Source organism: Rana temporaria, chromosome 1 (assembly GCF_905171775.1).
Source record: "Rana temporaria chromosome 1, aRanTem1.1, whole genome shotgun sequence".
Taxonomy (NCBI): Eukaryota; Metazoa; Chordata; class Amphibia; order Anura; family Ranidae; genus Rana; species Rana temporaria.
In genome coordinates, this window is record NC_053489.1 from 531152877 (window position 1) to 531178989 (window position 26113).

General features: G+C 44.0%; 1 protein-coding gene across 1 annotated transcript in view; it reads left to right on the top strand.

Annotated features, from left to right (window-relative positions):
* GUCY1A1 (guanylate cyclase 1 soluble subunit alpha 1) overlaps positions 1–4517 on the top strand; it is a 71981-nt gene extending 67464 nt beyond the window's left edge. The window contains exon 8 of the mRNA XM_040332149.1: positions 3993–4517. Coding sequence (XP_040188083.1) covers positions 3993–4188 — 196 coding nt within the window. The 3' untranslated portion in view covers positions 4189–4517. The remainder of the gene's footprint in view (positions 1–3992) is intronic.
* Positions 4518–26113: the final 21596 nt, after the last annotated feature.

The following is a 26113-nucleotide window of genomic DNA, read 5'->3' on the forward strand; positions in this document are numbered from 1 at the left end:
TCGATCGGAAATACGGATGGCCGCAATTGACGTACCCGCCGCTAACAATGACGTCCTAGCGACGTCATTTGGAGCATGCGCACTGGGAAATTTCGCCGGCGGCATATGCGCAGTTAAATCGGCGCGGGAACGCGCCTGATTTAAATTGTACACTCCCCCTAGCCGCGGAATTTGCATTCCGCCGGGGGAGTTACGATCCGACGATGCTAAAGTGCAATGTTTTTTTTTGGAAGTTGGGAATGTGTATGAACCTAGTCTAAGAGGGCCACCAGATGTATTCCCAATCTGTGCTGCTCTCAGTAAGCCTGGACAGGTAGCATTGGCCATTTAGAACAATGGTCGCCAACCTTTCAGACCTCACGGACCATTAAACTCAAAATTTTGAATCCCACTAACATAAATTTTACATGCCTTATACACACAATGCTACAGCTCTCTGCGCCCCTCCCAGCACTTTGCATCACACTGCTTTTTAGACATACTTATCATTGGATCTCACTTCCTTATCCAGCCATGTGCTTGAGCTCCGCGCTCCCTCCCACAGTCTGTGGTTAGCGCTGCCATTGGAAGCTCCCTCCTTCTTCAGCTCCCACTCTCTCTGCACTACTCCCGGCGCCTCCCTCTGAGTTCAAGGGAGCTGGAATTACAGAGGAGGCATCAGGTGTCAATGCACACTGATAAAATTGACTGTCAGCGCACATTGAAAACGACACGGGAAACAACACTGGGCAGTATACATCCACCACAATTCTGATTTGCGGCAGAACCCCTGGGCACCACCAAAAGTTCCTTGTGGGCCATCATTGGTCCACAGATCACTGTTTGGCAACCACTGATATAGAATATACTTATGCAGACCCGTAGAGCACATCCAGCCTTTTTTCAACTTTTTTAACACAGAGGAACCCATAAAATAACTTTCTGATCTCAGGGAAGATATGCTAATAATAACTACATATATAGCTTACCTTTCATTCGTGTGAAGGTCACTGGAAATAATTTTCTTTCATTTCTAGCCAGTGGGAATAATTACTGTTAAAAAGATCACTGGTGTAATTGGTCAAGTGGTGAGCCAAAATGTGCTAATTGCTCAAGGAACCTCTAGCAACCTCTGGAGGCACTCTGCACAGAACTTTGGTTGAGAAAGGCTGTTCTAATCTATACATACTTCATTTAGAGGAAGAATTGCATGTCAATCCTAATACACAGGACTGTCTGAAGGGAGCATCTAGTGTGCATTGTTGCAGAGCCGATACAAGGGGTGGGCGGGAGGGTGCCCTGGGCGGAGTGTGAGAGGGGACGGGTTCAGGGTTGTCTTTAACGCAGAGCAAAAGTAGCTGCCCCTGAAGCCCACGCTGCCTTAGAATAGTTCTCCTGCTGTCGCGGTCACGAACACAGCTGTGCCGTCTGTCCTCTCCCGTTTGCTCTCCCGGCCGGGTTAACACAAGCGGCCACACTGACAGGGGAGGAGAACAGCTGTGGGCTGTGTGTTCAAGAGCCAACTCGTCCTGCCTCTCCCTGTGTTAGGAGCTGCAGGACCGGAGTGGCTGACCTGTCACATGGAGTGAGGCAGAGCGGTCGTCTGTGCTCCCCCGTCCCGTCACCCCCCCTCAGACTTCTATAGCACAGCACAGAACAGAGTGAAGTGTTCTGACTGTATGCTACAGATCTGAGAGCACACACACATACCAGAAAGGTGCAGTGTCGCGGTGAAGATTAGAACTGTAATAAGGAGGGGGAGGAATTTGTGAAAAGAGTGGGGAACTCTTTAAAGGGAGGATTACAATGGTGGCTGTGGATGGACATTGGGGGGTGGGGTTGGATACAGAGGTGGCTATGGAAGGGGGGGTATACAGAGGGGGTTGTGGAAGGGGGGGTATACAGAGGGGGTTGTGGAAGGGGGGTATACAGAGGTGGCTATGGAAAGGGGGTATACAGAGGTGGCTATGAAAGGGGGTATATACAGAGGTGGCTATGGAAGGGGGGTATACAGAGGTTGCTATGGAAGGGGGGTATACAGAGGTTGCTATGGAAGGGGGGTATACAGAGGTGTCTATGGAAGGGGTGTATACAGAGGCGGCTATGGAAGGAGGGGTATACAGAGGTTGCTATGAAAGGGGGGTATACAGAGGTGGCTATGGAAGGCTGGTATACAGAGGTGGCTATGGAAGGGGTGTCTATGGAAGGGGTGTATACAGAGGTTGCTATGGAGGAGGGGTATACAGAGGGGGTTGTGGAAGGGGGTGTATACCGAGGTGGCTATGGAAGGGTGGTATACAGAGGTGGCTATGGAAGGGGGTGTATACAGAGGTGGCTATGGAAGGGGGTGTATACAGAGGTGGCTATGGAAGGGTGGTATACAGAGGTGGCTGTGGAAGGGGGTGTATACAGAGGTGGCTATGGAAGGGGGTGTATACAGAGGTGGCTATGGAAGGGGGGTATACAGAGGTGGCTGTGGAAGGGGGTGTATACAGAGGTGGCTATGGAAGGGGGTGTATACAGAGGTGACTGTGGAAGGGGGTGTAAACAGAGGTGGCTATGGAAGGGGGTGTATACAGAGGTGGCTATCGAAGGGAGATATAAAGTGGTGGCTATGGAAGGGGGGTATACAGAGGTGGCTGTGGAAGGGGGGTATACAGGGTCCAAACAATATTAAAGACAGCCCTGGGCGGGTTGTTAGCAGGCATAAGTGTATCATTATCCTATGCCGGGCATTACTAAATAGAAATTCTGTGTGGGGGATATGTAAAGGGGCAATACTGTGTGTGTGTGGGGGGGGGGGTCATGTAAAGGGCGAAATACTGTGCGTGGGATGATAATTGAATTTGTATTGTAGTATATTCTTGTTCTGAAACGACATTGATTCTTTCTTAAAAATGGGGGGGGGGCGCATTTTGCCATCTTCGCCCTGGTCACCAAATGGCCTTGTCCCAACACTGCATTGTTGACATGTGTTCCTGAACCTGTATGCATTTGTATTGAGTCAAAAGACCTATACAGGCAGTCACTTACTTAAAGGATCACTAAAGGAAAATATTTTTTTAGCTAAATAGCTTCCTTTACCTTACTGCAGTCCTGGTTTCATGTCCTCATTGTTCGTTTTTGCTTTGAAGTAGCTGTAATTCTGCTCTGATCTCCACACTTCCTGCTTGTCTGGCTCCTTATGAAAAATCTCATGGCAGCTTTTTACTGTGGTCCAAGCTGTGTGTCTAAAACTCCTCAGAACCAATCAGATTCATTTTAAAAACAAAACACTGCCCTGGATTTGTTTGTTTTTGTTCTGTGTCTCTCTCTACTTCACAGAAACATGAAACCAGTTTAAAAGTGAAAGTGAGGCACATTATATGATTGATTTTTATCTATTTTTAATCATTTTTAAAAGGAATCAGTTAACTTTTATGTCTCTATACCCTGTAAACAGTCATTTCAGCAAAACATTTTTTTCCTTTAGTGACCCTTTAAGTGCTTATGAGTTTGGGTGTAGCAAATTCCCCATACTGTTTATTGCTGTCCATGTTTGCTTTGAGGTGGTGCAGCACTAAGAAAAGAAAATCTTCCATGCAGTTCCCTTCTCCTGCCACTGCCTGGAAAATGCTAAAGACATGCTATCCACCTAGAAATATAAAAATTCCTTCTAATTCCTAAACATAGATGGAAAATAGGCAGTGGCAAAGATACACAACTCTATTTTTATTACCATACAGGGATTTGCAGAATCGGATCGCTGACAAGAGTCTACAAACCTCTTGTTTTATCACAGTAGCTGTGTGTCCACTTTATGTAAGCTTTAGAAGAGATAATAAACTAACAAAGGGACAGAATGTTCTGTACCCTCAGCAATGCTTGACTAGAGCCATAGGTTTGGTCTCTGTTAATTCCACCACTGGTTGTTGCTATATTGCCACAATATATGAAAAAATGTTATTCTTATATTTGATATAACTGTGCATTGCTGCTTTATATTTACATTTTTGTTTACAATATTCTTGCAGTTTGCTTAAGGATTTCAAAGGGTTTAGATGTATCCCTCGGTCCAGAGAAGATCTTCCACCAAACTTTCCATCAGACATTCCTGGAATCTGTTACTTTCTCGAAGCTTCTGATCGAGATCTGCTGACCAAGACATGGCGCCAAAAAAAGACTCTCGAAGATTCACATTTTGATTCACATTTCAACAAAGTGAAATAAACGATTTTGCTGTATCATTTATAATGTACTATATTGTGTAGAAAATGAATACTGGTGTAAATGATAATCTTGTCTTCCTTTGATTTGACATTTTTCTTCAGTCAAACATCTCTCTTATGAATGACTTGTTATTCACAGTAATAATGTTAACTGCACACAAGAACCAGTTTTACAGATCCAAAAAAGTGATTCCTTATTAAATTTGAAAATTCAAATCCACTGTGTTTTTCAAGCATTGTCAATTCGACCACACGGCCGCTGACCTAAAACGTCATTATGATAGCTATTTGCATAACAATTAAATAAATAAAATGCTATTTATTAATAGATCTAGGGTAAATGGGTTTCAGTATCTTCCCACTGTATCATTACGGTGTATTTTCATAAATGTAAAACCTTACTTTAGATAATAATCTAAAAAGACATAGCAACCCCCCCCCCCCAAATGAATCCTATATACACCATGAAGAAGGGACTTTAGGGGGGTAAGACTGTGGCCTGTGGACGTGGAAATTGTCCTGGTGTCACTGGGAGTAAAAAGTACATCTTAGGTATTATGGGGAGGAATAATGCCCCATTGTTGGTGCCATTGGGAGAAATAGCACCCCATTGTTGATGTCAATGGCAGGAATAATGCCCCATTGTTGGTGTCAGTGGGAGCAACAGTGTCTCCTATCAGTGAAAAGAATAGTGCTGCCTGATAAGGCAAGCACATGACTACATCTGAACCTTTGCCTACAGTCTGGAGACCGCTGAGCTATAGGGTCAGGATTTATGTCTTCTGAACCTGGAGACACAGAGCCACCAATACTGTAAATCAAACCTGTATGAAGATTACACCTAGGAAAGCTATCTATCCATTGATAAGATGGAATGGTAAGGTCTGCAGTCTTTGACTTCTACACATAAGTAATGTTTTTTTTTGGATAAAAAAAGCAAATTTGATATTACTAGAATGCTCTGAGCTGGTCTGGAAACAAGTTAAGGGATTTAAATTGGTGTTTAAGCTTGAATTGTGTGGCAGTGAAAAGCTAAGTGGCTCTAAGAGTGCAATTCCCGTATTTATCGGCATATAACACGCACCCTAACTTTAAGAGGGACTTTTCAGGGAAAAAACTTTCCACAGCCCCCTGCGTATAACACGCAGGCACATCTTACTCTCTATTTTCAACGTAAAAAAGTGAGTGTTATACGCCAATAAATACAGTAATTGATGAGTGGGTATAAAGTATAATAAACATGTATAACTTTAATTATAGTGTAAGGCAGGTACCCATAGGAGCCCCGAAATTCAGGGCACTCTCATATGCAAATCTGAAATTTAGTTTAGATAATCTAGCTTTATGCCACCTCTCCTTCCTCCAATGCTGTACTCTGCACACCTATTAAATGTTCTAAATCAGTAGAAAGAGTACCCAGAGAAAAATCTCCCAATAGACATTGAAAATAACCTAAATATTTGACTCCTATTCTTGTTCTCTAGGCTCCCCTATCCCTGCTACCTTGATCAATTCTACTGCATTTGCAAAATGCTCCATCACCTAAAAGTAAACTTACTAGGCTGGGAGCACTAAATTGTCGAAGAAGAGGGACAAAGTTTACATAGCTAACAGAAGAATGGGTGGTTAGTGAGCAGGTGTTTTAAGAGCAGGTAACTCTCAGACCCTGCAACAAACTGTTAGGCCTTGTACACACGACCGAGTTTCTCTGCAAAAACCAGCAAGAAACTTGCTGGGATTTTTTTTTGGACGAGGAAACCGGTCGTGTGTACATTTTTCGACGAGGGAAACTGTTGAGGATCCCGTCGAGCCAAAAAGAGAGCATGTCTTCTTTTTCCTTTATGGGAATGGAGAAACTTGCCTTGTCGAGTTCCTCGACAGCCTAACAAGGAACTCAACGAGGAAAACGATGTGTTTCGCCCATCGAGTTCCTCGGTCACGTGTACGAGGCTTTAGACAGGGTTTATTTGGTCTGTTGCAGGCTATCTCCTAAGTGAGTAGGGAATTTTTGTTTGTTGTTTTTTGACATCCTTCTATGTGCTCCTTGCTGCAAAGGCCAGTAATAGGTTGAGGTGGTTGTCATTTGTTTGTACCTCTCAGACCTTGCCTACCCTAACTTTAAGCCTATAGTGCCATTGCAAAATGCAGTGATAGTGTTGACAAAATAGATACTACTTATTGTATGCCATGGTTTTTGAAGAACCCAACAAGATCACATCAGCCATTGAGGCTAGAGGCTTTTTTGTAACAAACTGTTAGTAAATAAGGTAAATCTGTGTTTCCATTTAATACTCAATAATATCCATGGTTATCCATAACCACCAGGCCATGTAATTTTTCTAACAGGAGTAGAAATATGAAACATCTGATGGCTATGGGTAACACTATTTTCCTATTAACCCACATTTTTTTATTTGGTTAATAAACTTTAACGTAATTACATACATAGTTACATAGTTAGGTTGAAAAAAGACACAAGTCCATCTAGTTCAACCAATAAAAGGGAAAAACATTTTTCTACAATCCTATATACACAATCCTTTACAGGCGGTCCTCGGTGACGAACACAATAGGGACTGTAGGTTTGTTTTTTAGTGGAATTTTTGTGTAAGTTGGAACAGTGCATTTTTAAGTGTAACTTCAGCCTGTGCAGGGATGTGGCATGTTTCGGGCATTTCTGGGCATGCAGTTATGTTATCTGGGGCTCTTTTGGCCATGCAGTACATGCAGTACTGCAGTGTGGGATGTGTTTGGCACTGCAAGATAGCTGCTCGGAGGTATCCAGGACCAGCATCGAGCACAAGCGCCCTGTCCATTCGTAAGTAGGAGTTGTTTGTAACTCGGGTGCTCGTAACTCAGGGACTGCCTGTACCCACAGTTGATCTAGAACAGTGGTCTCCAAACTGCGGCCAGGGGGCCATTTGTGGCCCTTTGCCTACCTTTACCTGGCCCTTGGGACACTATTTCACCAACTGACACCAATGATGGAGTACCATTCCCTCTACTGACACCATACATGTGGCACTATTCTTCCATTGATGTCAACAATAGGGGACTATTACTCCCATTAAAACTAATGATGAAGCACTGATGTTGGGGCATTTTCTGCTCCCACTGGCCACAGTCTGGCCCCCCTGAAGCCTGAAGGACAGTAAACTGGCCCTTCCTTTAAAAAGTTTGGAGACTCCTGATCTAGAGAAAGGCAAAAAACAGCAAAGGATGATCCAAATTGCTCCAGCAGGGGAAAAATATAATTATTGATCCCCCAAGGCCTCGTACACACGACGGGACATGTCCGATGAAAACGGTCCGCGGTCCGTTTTCATCGGACATGTCCGCTGGCGGATTTTGGTCTGATGGCTGTACATACCATCAGACCAAATTTCCCGCGGACAGCGAGCGCGGTGACGTGGCCGCGGCAACGTGCGCGACCCTGGAAGGCCAATGCTCCGACGCATGCGTCGAATCACTTCGACGCATGCGAGGGCTTTCGGCCGAGCGGACATGTCCGGTGAGTCGTACAGACGACCGAACATGTCCGACGGACAGGCTTCCAGCGGACATGTTTCTTAGCATGCTAAGAAACATTTGTCAGCTGGAAACCTGTCCGATCCGCCGGAAAATTGTCCGGTCAGCCGTACAGACGACCGAACATGTCCGCGGAAACTGGTCCGACGGACCAGTTTCAGCAGACATGTTCAGTCGTGTGTACGAGGCCCAAGAGACAATTGGATATTTCCTGGATCAACTTTATCTAAAAATATTAGTATCCAGTTGTATTGTGTACATTTGGGAAAGAATTATGACCTCTTTTAAAGCAATCTACTGAGCTGGACAGAACCAGCTCTTGGGGGAGTCTATTCCACATATTCACAGCTCTTACTGTGAAGAAGCCTTTCTGTATTTGGTACTGATACAGTGGAGCTTTTTTTGAAGAACTGGAGCCAAAACAGATCTGTCTCATAGGTATCTTCCCAGTATTAGATTTGCATACAAATCTACACAGCAACAACAATATCAAATACAATTGTTTGCTGTTTTCAATATCTACAATGATTCCACATTTTATAAAAGGGTCCCAGCTTGTTATCGGTGCTACTCACAGAAAGATGTCCACATTACTTTTATGTCTAAGGTTGTGCCATTTGTTTTTTTGTTTTGTTTTTTTTTTTCATTTAAAATGTAACTTTATTTATAAAACATGATTCTTGTGATATTATTCACTTAATTTGTTACACAGATCTATATATATATATATATAAACATGTCACATGTGCATGACATATACAGAATATATTTTTATGTGTTTCTTATGAAAACCTTTAATAAAAGTTCATTAACTTATAAATGTCAAAACGTAAGCATTATAATTAATATGATAATTATATAGGTGTAAGAGATTATGCAGAAGTCCGTTGAACAGTCTTCCTGCTCATGTTGCCAAATACTTATACAATAAGCAGCTTCCATTAAAAAATTGTATTTTATTTTGAATGCCGTGATACTGTTGTTTCTACATCTTGTAGCAGTATTTTAATTGGAGAGTCTTTAAAAAACAACTAGTGGTATACTTCATAGTGTGATCCTTCTGTTATCTCTTGATAGATGATGTAGCGCTACAATAAACAAATATATGTAGAACCTATGTGTCACCAAGAAATGTTTAAAGCACATTATTGTGTAATAATGATTTCTAATGTCGGCTTATATATTGTCACAGCTCAGGCGGAATGTGCTTCACTAGTTGGTCCCTGGAATGTACTTGTTATGAGACAAGCATAGGCTTACAGCATTTAGATGTGCTCTGTAGATTTATTCAACTCTAATTGTAAACTGTAAATGTCATAGCAATAAATGTTTTTATATTATCCCATTATTTCCAAGCGCATCATTTCTTTACTACCATTCCAATAAAAAGAGGACACTCATCAGCAATCTGTGGAGTGGGGTAAGTGTGTCTCGGCTTGGAATGTGGTTTGGGTTCATCGGTCAGTTATCCTCCGGTCAAAAAAATGAGAACTTGCTTTAAAATTGAACCGATGGACGCCTAACCGATAGGTCAAACCCGATCGTTAGTATGCAAAAGCATCGGTTAAAAACCTGCGCATGCTCAGAATCAAGTCGACGCATGCTTGGAAGCATTGAACTTCGTTTTTTTCAGCACGTCGTTGTGTTTTACGTCACCGCGTTCTGACACGATCGGTTCATTAACCAATGGTGTGTAGGCACATCAAACCATCAGTCAGCTTCATCGGTTAACCGATGACAACGGTCCTTCGGACCGTTCTCATCGGGTAGACTGATCGTGTGTACGCGGCCTTACCTATCCAGGATTCCTGAGATGTCAGCATCCCAGCCAATTTTTTTGCCACTCCTTGTAAGGGAAACCGGCAGTGAAACTGGTTCCCTACTGCGCATCAGTGGGGGAAGGAGGAGGGGGGACAAACTTCCAGGGAACCTTGGTGGTGGTGACAGGTAACCCTTTTGGGTTGAGCTCTACTTTAAGGTGATTATCCCTGTCTTTATGAATGAAATGAATGAATGAATGAAAAACTTATAAAGCGCGGCGCATGCGAACTGAATCGCTTCTGGGCGCTAGTTGTTCGTGTCTCATGACATCAAAAGAGCAGAGTTTTGATTCGTCTTCTGAAAGTCAGGTGGTTTTCCTCCAACCGAATGCTGGTTGGTAAAGCGTTCCATAGTCTAGGACCCTGAAAAGCAAACCTTCTTTCTCCTTTGGACTTGTATTTGGTTTTTGGTACCCTGACCAGATTTTGGTCGGTGGATCGCAGAACGCGATTCGAATTGTGAGGTTCTATCTTGTCGCAAAGATATTGCGGAGCCTTCCCATGGATGCACTTATGTGTCAGGCAGAGTGCTTTAAATGCAATTCTGTCTTTTACTGGCAGCCAGTGAAGGGTTCTCAACGAAGGTGAGATTGATTCCCATTTTTTTTTCCCAGTCACAAGTCTGGCGGCCGTATTTTGTACGACTTGCAGACGAGAGATTTGGTACTTTGGGAGTCCGAGGTAAAGGGCATTTGCATAGTCCAGTCTGGAATTCACGATTGTTCCCACCACGACTGCTACGTCTTCTTTGGGGATAAATGGAATAAGTCTGCGTAGTAGGCGCAACAGATGGTGCGCTCCGCTGACTACTGACCCTATTTGTGCGTCCATTGTCATGAAGGTGTCGAAGATGACCCCGAGACTTTTGACTTTGGAGCTAGGGGTGATGATTTGGCCCAGAATGGGCGGGGGTGTCCAGGTTGTTGCCAGTTGACTCTTTCGGCTGGCGTGAAACATAAGGAGTTCTGTTTTTGAACTGTTGAGTTTAAGATAACTCTTAGTCATCCAGTTTTCTATCAAAGAGAGACATTTCTCTAAACTGAGATGATGATCCTTTTTGTTGCAGATGCGAAAATACAGTTGCGTATCGTCTGCATAAGAGTGATAGAGTAGTTCTTGGCTACTGATAATATCAAAGAGAGGGCGAAGATAGATGTTGAAAAGCACCGGTGACAGGGGGGATCCTTGGGGGACTCCACATGACACTGTGCGCTTTTCCGACGTGAAACAACCCAATTTAACTGTTTGTGATCGGTTTTCAAGAAAGGAAGAAAACCATGGTAAATCACCTTCTGCGACTTCTGCTACCTTGGCTAGTCGCATCAGTAACAGTTTGTGGTCTACCGTGTCAAAGGCTGCGCTTAGGTCCAGCAGAATCAGGAGACAAGATTCTCCTTCGTCTGCGGCCTCGAGGGCATCGTCCCATATTTTGAGTAAGGCCGTTTCTGTCCCGTGTCCGGGACGGAAGCCTGATTGTAATGGATCCAGTAGATTGTGGGTATCTAGATGCTGTTGCAGCTGTTGTACCACTACTTTCTCCATTATCTTGGAGAGAACATTTAGGCCTGTTATGGGACGGCGGTGAGTTGGGTCCTTGGGATCCAGGTTAGGTTTTTTCAAGATGGGCTGGATTGTGCCCTCTTTCAACAGGGATGGCACTGTGCCTTCCTTAAATGACTGGTTTATAAGCTGTGTGATGGGTGGTGCCAGGATGTCGGCACATTCCTTCAGCAGTTTGGTGGGGATGATATCATTGGGCGATGTGCTGTTCCGCAAAGCACCAATGATATTTTTTGTGGTATCGATGGAGATCGGTTCCAGAGTGAACTTTGTTGATTGTAGAGCGTTTCTGTGGGTGTTTTGTGGTTGATTGACGGTGGGGTTGAGGGGGGTATTGTTTTGCATGATGCTTTCCCGGATTCTTTCAATTTTGTTGATGAAGAAATCCGATAGTTCATTGCAGAACTCTTGGGTGTCTGAGTTGGGGACTTCAAGACATCCTGGGTTCATGGTCTGGGTGACCATCTTGAAGAGTTCGCGGGGGCGGTTTAGGGCGCTGTTAATCGCCATAGAAAAATGATGTTTCTTGGCTTTGAAGATTTCTTTATGATATCGTGTTGTTATTGCCTTGTAGATGATGAGGTTATCCTCTGCAGGACTTCTTTTCCAGGCGGCTTCCGCCCTTCTGCGCTCTTGCTTCAGAAGCGACAGCTGGTTGTTGAACCAGCCGGACTTTCTTTTTCGGATGCAGGCTTTGCGTTTCGGTGCTACTAAATCGGCTGACTGTAGCAGGGCTGCGTTTATGGCATCCAGTGTATCTGCGGCTGTTTGATGTGGATGGATTGTTTTGATTCTGTTTCCCAAGGTAGATTTGAAGAGTTCCGAATGGAGCTTCTTCTGAGATCTAGCCCAGTGTATTGTCACCGGCTTGGGTGCTTTTATCACTGGGGGAATTTTGGAGATTATGAAATTAATTGCATGGTGGTCTGTCCATGGCAATGGTTCATTTTCTAAAATGCTTATTTTCAGATTTTGTCTGAAAATTAGGTCGAGTGTGTGACCTGAAGCATGTGTTGGCCCGCATATAAGTTGCTGTAGCCCTAATCCCTCCAGGTGATCAATGCAGGCGTCCGCAATGGGATCCTGTGCGGAGTTGGCCCACAGATTAAAGTCCCCGAGCAGCAAAAGGTGTTTGCTGTTAAGGGTATAAGTGGATATAAACTCCGTTAATGATGGCAAAAACTGCGATTTTGGCCCAGGTGGCCTATAGCAGAGGAGAATGTGAACAGTCTCCTGGGGGGAAGTTTGAAGTTGAAGAGTAAGGGTTTCCATGAATGGAAGAGGATTTTGAAGGGCTGGCTTAGTGATTGTAATGCGATTCTTGTGGATCACCGCCAGGCCTCCTCCTCTTTGCCCTATTCTGTTTTCCGTTATAATGCGATAGTTTTCTGGCACCAATTCTCCGAGAATGGTGTTGCAGTCGTCTGAGAGCCAGCTTTCTGTAATAAAGAGGCAGTCTAGATCGTTTTGTAGTAAGAAATCGTGGATTTCTAATCGGTGTTTTACTGCCGATCTTGTGTTGATCAAAGCACATGATATGTGCTCGAGCTGGGTTAAATAGTTATGACCAGACAGTGTGTAAGGGGGAATTTCTGGAGCAGGGAAAAAGGAATTAAAATCTGACAGGGTTGCTAGCCTTTCCCAAATCTACTGAGAAGAATGATTATTTTTCTCTGTCTGTGAAAAACGAAAAACTAAGGCCCCTTTCACATTGAGGCGTTTTTCATGCGGTACAGCGCTAAAAAATTGCGCTGCTATATCCCGCATGAAAAAATCATGCCCCGCAGGCTTCAATGTGAAAGCCCGAAGGCTTTCACACTGAAGCAGTGCGGTAGCAGGACCGCTCCAAAAGTCCTGCTAGCCGCATCTTTGGAGCGGTATAGGAGCGGGATGTTTACCGCTGCTATACCACGCCTTCCCATTGAAATCAATGGAAAACCGCGGTAATACCGCCCGCAATGCGCCTCTGCAGAGGCACATAGCGGGCGGTATTAACCCTTTTTCGGCCGCTAGCGGGGGTTAATATCGCACCGGTAGCGCCCAAATATTGCGGTAAATACGACGGTATAGCGGCGCTAAAAATAGCTATACCGTCACCGCACCTCCACTGCCCAATGTGAAAGCAGCCTTACAATTTTAAGTGGACATACACTTGAAAAATTATTGTACTTAGGTTTATTCATGTCTGTGGGAAACTAAGGCAGGGCTGGGACAAGGGGTGGGCGGGAGAGGCGGCTGCCTTGGGTGCAATGGTTTACTGTAGGGATGGGGGCACCTTCCTTTTGTTACATGGCTGACAGGAGTAGTGATAACAGCAGTGATTTTGACAAGCAAGTGACTGCTGGGCATATAATTTCCTAAGCTTGCATATCATGAATGGTGAATGGGGGGGGGGGGGGGCATAGTTTGGGATCTTTCCCCTGGGAGCTGGATGACCTAGTTCCAGCACTAAACAAAGCGTTAATCATACATTTTCACAAGGGCTCTGCTAGAAGAAGTGCTTCCATCAGGGATCTGATAGCAATGACATAGTTAATCATGTCCACCCACCAGGGATCTGCTAGCAATGAAAGGAATGTACAGCCTGCTAGCAATACAAGGGTTAATCATGTCTCTAGCCATTAAAGATCTTACTAGCCTAAGATTGGCCATAGACGGTGCAAATTTATTTCCTGCTGCCACGGGTTGCAGGAAAGAAATTTGCACGATTCTCCCATGAGCACAGACAGCGCTGACAGGGAAATTCCTCCTGCAGAAACAGTGGGCGCTATTTACTAAAGGCAAATCCCCTTTGCACTACAAGTGCAAACTACAAGTGCAAAGTGCACTTAAAATTGCACTAAAAGTGCACTTGGAAGTGCAGTCGCTGTAAATCTGAGGGGGACATGCAAGAAAAATAAAAAACAGCATTTTAGCTTACACATGATTGGATAATAAAATCAGCAGAGCTTCCTCTCATTTCAGATCTACTCCTCAGATTTAAAGCGACTGCACTTCCAAGTGCACTTTCAGTGCAATTTCAAGTGCACTTTGCACTTGTAGTTTGTACTTGTAGTGCAAAGTGGATTTGCCTTTTGTAAATAACTCCTATTGGGATTTATAGGCAAATCCACTTTGCACTACAAATGCTCTGCAAGTGCACTTGCTGTAGATCTTAGGGGAAGATCTGAAATGAGGGGAAGCTTTGCTGATTTTATCATCCAATCATGCGCAAGCCGTCCTGGCGTTGGGGGGGCGGGACACCGTTCCCGAATCTTGGCTGGTTCATGCTGAAGATGACTGGTGGTGAGAGATATTATTAACCCTTTTATTGCTAGCAGATTCTTGGTGGCCGGACATGATTAACTATTTCATTACTGTCAGATCCCTGATAAAAGCACATGATTAACCTTCTTGTAAAACCACATCTATATTACATAAATGCCCCACCCCTAATTAAAGTTCATGCTCCGCCTACAGCAGCTTTCTGGACACACAGAAAAACAGACATCCCAACCTGAAAAAAATAATTTTAGGCAGGTGACGCTTTGCGCCGGTAAAGACCCCCTCTTCCCTTCCCAATAAAATGCAGCCTTACCAGTGCCATCTAAATGCAGCCATATCAGTTCCAATTAAATGCAGCTATATCAGTGCCCATGAAATGCAGCCTTACCAGTGCCCATGAAATGCAGCCTGATCACACAACTGCTGGGCTGGTGGTCCTGGGGTCTGGCTGCTAGGGTCTGGCTGCTGGGGCCAAGGGTCTGGCTGCTGGAGCTGGGCTGCTGGGGCCTGTGGTCCGGCTGCTGGGGCCCAAGGGTTCAGATGCTGGGGCCAAGGGTCCAGCTGCTGGGGCCAGGGGTCCGGCTGCTGGGGCCAGGGGTCCGGCTGCTGGGGCCAGGGGTCTGGATGCTGGGGCCAAGGGTCCGGAATGCCACACCGCTCCTTATATAATTTTACTTCTGACATCACACACTTTTCTACTCTGTGCGCATAGGTGGGTTAAGTACCCACAAAGGCTGGATTATTAATGTTGCTTACCAAGGGGACTTTAATAACTATGTCTGCCACTGCCCAATCAAGGGCGGAGTCTAGTCTCGGGAGGGGCACTGCCAGAAAATAAGGTGTTGCTTACAGAACTCAATTAGGTGTCCGGTGTGTCCGCTGCAATGTTGCAGTACCGCTAAAAAATCAATGATCGCCGCCATTACTAGTAAAAAATATTTAAATATAAATGCCATAAATCTATCCCATAGTTTGTAGACGATTGGACATGGTACAAGAGGTGGTCAGAGACTGCAGACGTGGTACAAGAGATGGTCAGAGACTGCAGACGTGGTACAAGAGATGGTCAGAGAATGCAGGCATGATACAGGAGATGGTCAGAGACTGCAGACGTGGTACAAGGGATGGTCATGGTACAAGGGATGGTCAGAGACTGGAGACATGGTGCAAGAGATGGTCAGAGACTGAAGAAATGGTACAAGAGATCAATGCAGCCTCATCAGTGCCCATCATTGCAGCCTCACTGTACATATGAATGCAGCCCCACTGTATATATGAACGCAGCCCCACTTTTGTATATAAATGCAGTCCCACTTTTGTATATAAATTCAGTCCCACTTTTGTATATGAATGCAGCCCCACTTTTTTATATAAATTCAGTCCCACTTTTGTATATAAATTCAGTCCCACTGTATATATAAATGCAGTCCCACTTTTGTATATAAATTCAGTCCCACTGTATATATAAATTCAGTCCCACTTTTGTATATGAATGCAGCCCCACTTTTGTATATAAATGCAGTCCCACTTTTGTATATAAATGCAGCCCCACTTTTGTCTATGAATGCAGCCCCACTTTTGTATATTAATGCAGCCCCACTTTTGTATATTAAAGCGGAGTTCCGGCCACAATGTCACTTTTTAAATATAAATACCCCTGTAATACACAAGCCTAATGTATTCTAGTAAAGTTAGTCTGTAAACTAAGGTCCGTTTTGTTAGGTTGTTACAGCATTTAGACACTTTATAAAATAGAAATTGACTGGGGCCATCTTAAGTGTGGGCATCATGAAGCCAGACTGTATGACTTCCTGGATTTCAGCCTTGCAGATCTCGCACATGCTCAGTGCTGCACAAGCAATGTCAGATCAGGTTTCAGCACCTGTGCTGTCAAAGTCACATGATTTTTTGAGACTGGGGAGTGCACAGACTCCTGGAAAGTTACACCCACTACATTCCCAGGAGTCTGTGTGGTGTAGGTTAGGAAGCATTAAGCACCTAGGTGCAGGAAGTGGGAAGATTAACTATTCTGCCTAGCAACAACACTAAACTCTAAAAAAAAAAAAAATTCGTAAAGGACTTATGATTTTTTTTTAAAACTACTGATGTAATGTTATATTTATGGGTGGAACTCCACTTTAATGCAGCCCCACTTTGTATATGAATGCAGCCCCACGTTTGTATATTAATGTAGCCCCACTTTTGTATATTAATGCAGCCCACTTTTGTATATTAATGCAGCCCCACTTTTGTCTATGAATGCAGCCCCACTTTTGTCTATGAATGCAGTCCCACTTTGTCTATGAATGCAGTCCCACTTTTGTCTATGAATGCAGTCCCACTTTTGTCTATGAATGCAGCCCCACTTGTATATTAATGCAGCCCCACTTGTATATTAATGCAGCCCCACTTTTGTATATTAATGCAGCCCCACTTTTGTATATTAATGCAGCCCCACCTGTGTATATTAATGCAGCCCCACTTTTGTCTATGAATGCAGCCCCACTTGTATATTAATGCAGCCCCACTTGTATATTAATGCAGCCCCACTTTGTATATGAATGCAGCCCCACTTTGTATATGAATGCAGCCCCACTTTTGTATATGAATGAAGCCCCACTGTGCATGGCCTGGAATTTCCCTGTTGCCCCCCCCCCCCTGGATCCGCCGGTGTGCCCAATGTCCTTGTTTTATCTCCTAGCAGTGGGACTATTGTGGAGGGCTGGAGGGTGGATATTATCTATGTGTACTTGCTTGCAGTATGCCTTCGGTTTTGCCAATGTTTCCCACAATACAGTGTCCAATATTTTTTCATACTATAATACAGGGCTCAAAATTTCAAGTCCTGAGCTACTAGCCAGGCTTTAAGAGTTACTCTCCACCAGTTGCCCCACCTAATTCATACACTGCCCTGCGCCTAATTGCACCTGTAAACACGCCCTCGTAGATTATCTCATAGAATGACACTGTTAAATGTTTTATGCAGAATCAAGTTACACAATTAAATATTACCAACAACAAAGTTAACAAAATGGAACAGGGCACTGGGGGCAGACCAGAGGGACAGGGCACTGGGGGCAGACCAGAGGGACAGGGCACTAGAACTGGGTCTCTTCCCCATTCTCTTGCTGTCTCTTCTGCAACTCCCATCCATCCATCCATCCACCCTCTCTCTCTCTCTCCTATTCATCATCAGAGCCTGTGTGTGCGGCTCCACACTTGCATGTCCCCACTTCCCCCTTTTATTCAGGCTGGCAGTGAGGAGAGGAGCTGCAGCACAGTGGGAGGGAGTACAATCCAGCGCTGAGATCCACACAACTGCACAGCCATTAACACCATAGCACAGCGCACACTGACAGCGCACAGCACACATTGAGACACATTGAGACCAGTGCTCAGGCTGAACTGGTGGACACTTACATGGAGCACAAGGAGAAGAAAACTGCACAAACTGGAAGGCTACCGCTCTCATGTCAGGGCAACTTTCAGTGAGCGCTGCACCGGAGTGGTAATTTTCGCAATCCTCCACCTCACTCATTACTTCCTGCTCCCTGCTCCCTGCTCTCCAGCTACATTGGTCGGGGGGAAGGGGGGCAGGCTCAGAGAGGTCATACTGTTAGGTCCCATGGCTTAATGAGGATTGTAAGGAGAGCACCTGTGTACTGCTCTGCCTGTGCACGACTCACCAGACTACTTTTCCCGAGCATGCACCTTTCCTCTTCGGCCGCCAATCTCATCGGGACTCTAAGTGTAGGCACAGATTGGAGGGAGATTGGTCATGCATCCCTGTCATCACTCGCCCCCAGCTTAAATCCACTCGCCAAATGCTAGTAGGCGAGTGGAAATTTTGAGGGCTGCTATAATAAATATGTATATGATGCCATTATACTACTGTGAAGTCTGCATATGATTGCTGCAGCTGCAGACTGTTTATCTACAGCTTGAGCCAGGCAGCAATTATTTCAGGACACAATGGGGGTTATTTACTAAAGGCAAATCCACTTTTGCACTGAAAGTGTACTTGGAAGTGCAGTCGCTGTAGATCTGAGGGCAAGATCGGAAATGAGAAGAAGCTCTGCTGATTTTATCATACAATCATGTGCAAGCTAAAATGCTGTTTTTTTTTTCCTTGCATATGCCCCACAGATCTAATGCGCCTGCACTTCCAAGTGCACTTTCAGTGCACTTGTTGTAGTGCAAAGTGGATTTGCCTTTTGTAAATAACCCCCACTGTGTTACACACATGAGATTGTACCAATTACAGGCCACACTGACACTTACACACCAGACTGTCTGTACCTTCTTCTCTGCTCCAGCCTGAGCCTCCAATCCACAGTGCGGACAGCCAGCCAAGGCACTGCGCAGGCTCCTCTGCTCCATTGTGGGTGGGACTGGAGGAGGGAACAACTTCATGATGAGGTGGGCACCTCATTGGCTGTCACGGCAAGTGTCACTGGGCACACAGGAAACAGCCCGATTGTAATCGTGGAAAGTAGCAAAGGACGGATGGACGGCAGGAATCAAAAACAGCCGACGCGTTTCACACTTGGTTAGTGCTTATTCATGGCCTCAATTGTAATCGTGATGGGCATTGCCGGGGTCTGGCCGGTCGACGGTGTCACCTCCAATCCAATTGGCAGACACAGACAGTGCTGGTCAGATGAACCGTGAAGTGTGCCCACCGCACGGTCAGCAGCAATGCACAGAGTTCAGAACACACAGAGGTAGTACTATCCCGGCAGAGCCGTGGCCGCCACCGGGCCCCGCACACTGACATGCCACACTCGCATGATGATCCACCCGAGTCGGCCTGCAAGCTAGGCAGCAGTACGCCACTAGGCGGCCGTCTAGCGGGAGCGCTAGCCCTGTGTGGCTGAGTGACAGACCCAAATGGGGGATCGCCCTGCACTCGCGGGTGTCCGGGAGCCCGTAGCCAAATGCGGGAGACTCCCGCGGCTCGCAGGAGACTTGAGATGTCTGGAAAAATGTGTCCCTAAAAAATGTTTTGAAATGTTGGCAACATTAAAATATGGCTTATGTAGCAATTGTATAGGTTATGTAATTATCATTATTTTTGTATTGCTATGTTTTTTCAGGAAAATTAAGAGAGTAGTCTAACCTCACACAGGGCCATGAACCTTCAAAACCCAAGATTTGAGATAAAAGGGATTCCCACCATAAGAGAAATTTGGGCAAGCATCATTCAGTTTTCTGCATAACCACTTTAATCAGATAATTGTAATGCATTAATAAAACATGAGATACCATTGGCAGAGCTTCATTGGCTTAACATGCCTTTTATTTGCCATATATGGTATATGTTGTCCTTGGACAAAGCCATGTTTAGGCCACATGTCTCAGTTTTCTTGCCCAGTGTATGTATTTACTATTGTCTAAGTGCTGTTTTTATAGTGTGTGTCTGAGCTATCACTGGCACTAGAAAAAGGGTCATTATTCTCTAGAATGTTACTGTGATTTATGAGTGTTTTTAAACACAACGGATTGGTATGTTATTTTTGACTGCAGTTGGACTGTTTATTTTACTTACTATAGGCATGTACAGATTTTACCAAACATCACAGTTTTTGTCCCCACATAGTGAGCTAAGCGATTACAAGATTTTCTATGTAAATCATATCAGAGTCTTTATATCACATTCCAGCATAAGAAACACAATCATCGCCCTCTTTGGATTAAAGGGAGTGGGGAATGAAATCCTCTGTGGTTAACATTAGCAACTTTTGGCCTGTTTCCCAGGTGCCGGGTATATCCAGCCTACGTTTCCCAGGACAGACAGATCTTTTGCAGTGCACTAATGAAAATGTTCTCACGCTCTTCTATTTGTGGTCTCTGGAAACATCAAAAATGGTATAATGGTCAAGTTTTCTATTCCTGAACTCAACACGCTTACTGAAGCAATAAAATATGGACGATTGCCTAAAACTATCCCCTGGAATCTTAATGAAAATAGCACACATTAAAGGAAACACACAATGACTAAGTAAACTGTCATTTATAGACTTAGGAAAATCATACATTTTGCAAGTAACTTAAAGCAACCCAAAAAGAGAAATTTTCATCTAGAACTGTTAATTGTTTCTAAGCAGTACTTATAAAAGATATCAGTGCACTTTCTACCTGTGCCTTCAATCTAATAACTGTATATCTCAGGGCTGTATATCTGGTGGGGGAGTGGATCTTGGGTGGGAGTTCCCACACTTTTTTCCCCAGGACTTGACCCCTGGTATATCTGCAGTTTGAGATCATCTAAGGCAGGCATGTCCAAAGTCCGGCCCGCAGGCCAATCGTGGCCCGCGTTACGGTTTTGAACGGCCCACCTGGTTACTTGGACATATATATCTTTTGTGGCCCCAGACGATCTCCCAGCGCTGGGGCCACAAAGATGTATATGCCTTGGAACGGGACAGGGAGGAGGCGGGACGAGCACCATACACACACAGGAGAATTTCTTGTTTATGGGCGGCCTCTGTAATAGAAAGTGCCCACGCTGTCAGTGGACGACTGTTCTGTTCATCAAAGGAGGCGGGTCTTTCTATTAAAGAGGCCACTGTGTAAACAAGAGATTTTCCTGTAATTAATCTTTGGCGCTCGTGAGTGCATTCCTGGCAATGGTGCTGCATTCCTGGTAATGGTGCTGCATTCCTGGCAATGGTGCTGCATTCCTGGTAATGGTGAGTGCATTCCTGGCAATGGTGGGTGCATTCCTGGCAATGGTGAGGCTACATTCATGGCAATGGTGGGCACTTGTGAGGCTGCAGATGGGCACTGACCCTTATTTTGCTTCACAGTTCTTTATTTAAATTTATTTTTTCCTGAAACTTCCCTCTTAAAGTGTGTTATATGCCAATTAATAATACACCTAAACTCTTCTCTTTACTCACACACAGCCACAAAGGCAAGAGATTTCTTGTTGAGTAGTGTATTAGTGCTCGGACGAACACACTTAGATCGAATTTAAATGGTTCAAAAAATGTCAGTCAAAATGGTCGGCCCACACGCATGTTCACTTCATCAAATCTGGCCCTCTTTGAAAAAAGTTTGGACACCCCTGATCTAAGGGGTTCTGCTGCCTGTAAAATTTGGTGATGTCACTAGTCTGCTGCTCACTGTTCTCCTGGATGGAGAGAAATCTGCATGGAAGAAACTTCATTGTAGTTGTGTTTTACGTCACCGCGTTCTGACACAATCGTTTTTTTAACTGATGGTGTGTACACACGACGGACCATCAGTCAGCTTCATAGGTTAACCTAAGACAACGGTCCTTCAGACCATTGTCCTCTGGCTATCCTATCGTGTGTACGAGGCCTTGGTGATAATAAAGTTGATGATCTGTACCGTTTAGTAACTCTCTGTTCATTTCTAACCAAGGCATAGTAAACTGTTTACTATGCTTCAGTTTGTGAATGAACGGGAAACTCTGTACATAGCTTTTTTGTCCATTCATTCTTTACTGCTGAGGCTGCAGGGATGGAGATTGAGGGCTGTGTCCTCAACCTCCTTTTTCTGCCTCAAAGGTGAAACATCAGAGGTCTGTTTAGACCCCTGATATTACACCAAACCCCCCTTATGGGGCTCCTAGAAAAAAAATATATAATTGTAAATAGATAAAATGGTAAAAAAAATAACAAAAATAAAAAACTACTGACACCCGTGGTAGACTACCAGGATTGCAAAGTTCGCACTTGTGACCGGGCCCTGGCATTCCGCCACCATGGGGGTTCCTGGCTGTGGGTCAGGGGGCCCCTTTAAGGTTTCTTGCACTTGAAGGTTCTACTTGTGCCTCTGCCTCTTCCCCTTGACATTATGGCGCCAATGTTTTTCACTACTACATTATTGCTGGTCTGTTCCCAAATTCTGGACATTCTTCAACTATAAATGTATTTTTGTAGATGGCTTACACTGAAATTATGTCTAAAAGACAATCCTCATTTAAAGCTGTATATGAAAAAAATATATATACTTAGGCATAACAGTAAATAATGTCAGCAACCAAAGGTCTATGTTGTCTATCCATTTATCAAGTTTCACTGATGGGAAAATTTGTTTTAACATGTTTAGATTTAGTTGATAAATGCGGAATGTTAGACTAGTCATAATAGTTGATTTGCATTATTATTGTACAGGATTTATATAGCGACAACAGTTTACACAGCGCTTTACAACATCATTTGCATGTGCCTCTTCTAAAGTAGAAAAACACTCACAGAGACAGGTCAGCTAACTGTATCCCCAAACTCTATTTCTATATGTTTTACAACCAAGAAATGCTCAAGTCCTCGAAAAGGATGCTTTAGCTTGTAGCTGCCCACCATCATAAAGATTCATTATTTTTCTTCTTGTAGTCACAATAGGGTTGATTTAATAACCACTTAAGACCCGGACCTTTAGGCAGGTAAAGGACCCGGACAGTTTTTGCGATTCGGCACTGCGTTGCTTTAACTGACAATTGCGCGGTCGTGCGGCGTGACTCCCAAACAAAATTGTAGTCTTTTTTTTCCCACAAATAGAGCTTTCTTTTGGTGGTATTTGATCACCTCTGCGGTTTTTATTTTTTGCACTATAAACAAAAATAGAGCGAAAATTTTGAAAATAAAATATTTTTTCCTTTTTGCTATAATAAATATCCCCCAAAAATATATATAAAAAAAAGTTTTTTTTCCTCAGTTTAGGCCGATACATATTCTATTTTTGGTAAAAAAAATCACAATAAGTGTTTATCGACGGCGGCGACACACATCTCTCCTTGTTCTTCAGCTCCGGGGACCGATCGCGGGACTCCAGCGGCGATTGGGTCCAAGGGTCCCGCGGCCGCGGTGCTTCGGACCGGGTCGTGGGCGTGTGCCGCGAGCGCGCACCAGCGACCCACGGTTGGGCACCTAAAGAGGACGTACATGTACGTGCTTGTGCCCAGCCGTGCCAATCTGCCGACGTAAATGTGCAGGAGGCGGTCCTTAAGTGGTTAAACCTAGAGAGTGCAAAATCTGGTTCAGTTCTGCAAAGAAACAAATCATCTTCCACTTTTTTTTGTCAAAGCTTAATTGAACAAGCTGAAGTTAGAAGCTGATTGGCTATCATACACATCTGCACCAGATTTTGCACTCTCCAGTTTTAGTAAATAAACCCCAATGCTCCTTATGCTTTAAAACTTTAAAAACGAAACTTTGTACATAAAGGATCTTCTTTTCATAGGATATGAAAATATACAGATGTTTATTTCAGTTTCTCTGTATAGGTTCTCTATAACAGTCCAGAGATACTATAACAAAGCTTTCACAAATGAAAATGTTGAGCATCATTTCATGTATGTACCAAAACCCCAAACCACCACCCTGTTTAGCCATGCCCACCTTGGTCATGATATCTCAATGATGGAAAATGAAAGCAGTGCCAAAACGTGGGTGGTTTTATAGTAATAAACTAGGAATAAAACATTCATCATTTGCATGCCCTAGGCACTGTTTTCACACAACAGACCCGTGTATTCTGTGTCATGCTCCTCCATGGCATTGGCTCCTGTTAATGTCTGCAGCGTGGGAAGAAAAGCTTACTATACTGTATGCCTAGATGAAGATTCTATTAGTAGACCTTATTTAAAAATGTAATTGTTCTTGTACAAAGCCACAAAAAAGTTTTTACAAGAAAAAGCCACAAGCATTCAAAAATGTTGAATGGCCATTGAAAAACCTTTGGAATCCTGCAGCTAAATATACATGTCCGTAAAAGTTTACAAAAGCGTAATAAAAAATAAATAAAATAAAGGAATTATTGATGATAATAAATGCATTTAAATAAACAGCTAGTGTTTAAAATTAAGGTTTAATAATTAAAGGGGTTGTAAAGGTACAATTTATTTTTCCTAAATAGCTTCCTTTACCTTAGTGCAGTCCTCCTTCACTTACCTCATCCTTCCATTTTGCTTTTAAATGTCCTTATTTCTTCTGAGAAATCCTCACTTCCTGTTATTCTGTCTGTAATTCCACACAGTAATGCAAGGCTTTCTCCCTGGTGTGGAGAAAGCCTCTTGAGGGGGGAGGGGGCGAGCAGGAGTGTCAGGATGCCCACTAACACACAGCTCCTTTCTATATCTGCAAAGTAGAGAGCGTCCTGACACTCCTGCTTGCCCCCTCCCCCCTCAAGAGGCTTTCTCCACACCAGGGACAAAGTGTCGCATTACTGTGTGGAGTTACAGACAGAAGAACAGGAAGTGAGGATTTCTCAGAAGAAATAAGGACATTTAAAAGCAAAATTGAAGGATGAGGTAAATGAAGGAGGACTGCACTAAGGTAAAGGAAGCTATTTAGGGAAAACATTTTTTACCTCTACAATCCCTTTAATTAAAGGTTTGTTCACACTATCTGTTTTGACCTACGTTTTTCCACACTGGATAAACACAGGCCACTGCTGGGCACATAGTAAACAATTGTTGTCATTGTGCTCAGTTCAAACCACAAGGCTGGTATAATGTGTGGTGCAATGTGAATAAATTCCTTTCTTACAGCACTCTGGATATCACCGCATGTCACCACACAGCACTGTACTGCAATACGAAGTGCAATACGAAGTGTACCTACAGTATGTGACACTTCAAATAAAGTTTAAAAAAAGTAAGTAGTGCGTGCTGAAATTTGCATTGCACAGCTCCCTGCCAAAGCTCAGACAATGTTCACGCTGACAGTTGCCCGCATGGTAAAATGCTGCGTTTTATTGTGCAGGCTAGTGTAAATATAGCGTTGGTCACAATATGTTGAGTGCAGAAGTCAGATCCAACTTTCTACAAATGCATTAGGCTCCATTCACTCCAAAGTCACATAACTTTGGATTTAAACTTTGGTGCAACTTTGATGCAACTTTGGATGGGTGTAACTTGGATGTGACTTGTCACTCTACAAAGTTGGACCCACTGAGGTACAGCTATCATGCAACTTTTGAGGGTAACATTGAAGTCTATGGCCCTTAAGTTACATGAAAGTCAGACAAAGTAGTGCATGAATACTTTGAGATCGCACATACACTATATTACCAAAAGTATTGGGACACCTACCTTTACACGCACATGAACTTTAATGGCATCCCAGTCTTAGTCCGTAAGGTTTAAGTTGGCCCACCCACTGGTCCAAATCTTTTGGTGGAGGAGGGTTTACGGTGTGAGTTTGTTTTTCAGGGGTTGAGCTTGGTCCCTAGTTTCAGTAAAGACAACTCTTAAGGCGTCAGCATACCAAGACATTTTGGACAATTTCATGCTCCCAACTTTGTGGGAACAGTTTGGGGATGGCCCCTGCTTATTCTAACATGACTGCGCACCAGTGCACAAAGCAAGGTCCATAAAGACATGGATGACCGAGTTCGGGTTGGAGGAACTTGACTGGCCTGCACAGAGTCCTGACCTCAACCTGAGAGAACACCTTTGGGATGAATTAGAGACTTGGAGCCAGGCCTTCTCATCCCCATCAGTGTCTGACCCCACAAATACGCTTCTGGAAGAATGGTCAAACATTCCCATAGACACACTCCTAAACCTTGTGGACAGCCTTCCCAGAAGAGTTAAAGCTGTTATAGCTGAAAAGGGTGGGCCAACTCAATAATGAACCCTACAGACTAAAGGCTCGTACACACGGTCGGACATCCAACAAAATTTCCCTTGGATTTTTGTCCTAATTGATTTGTCCGATCACACCCATAGCATACACACGCTCTGACTTTTTCGGCAACCAACACAAACATAGTGACGTTTCA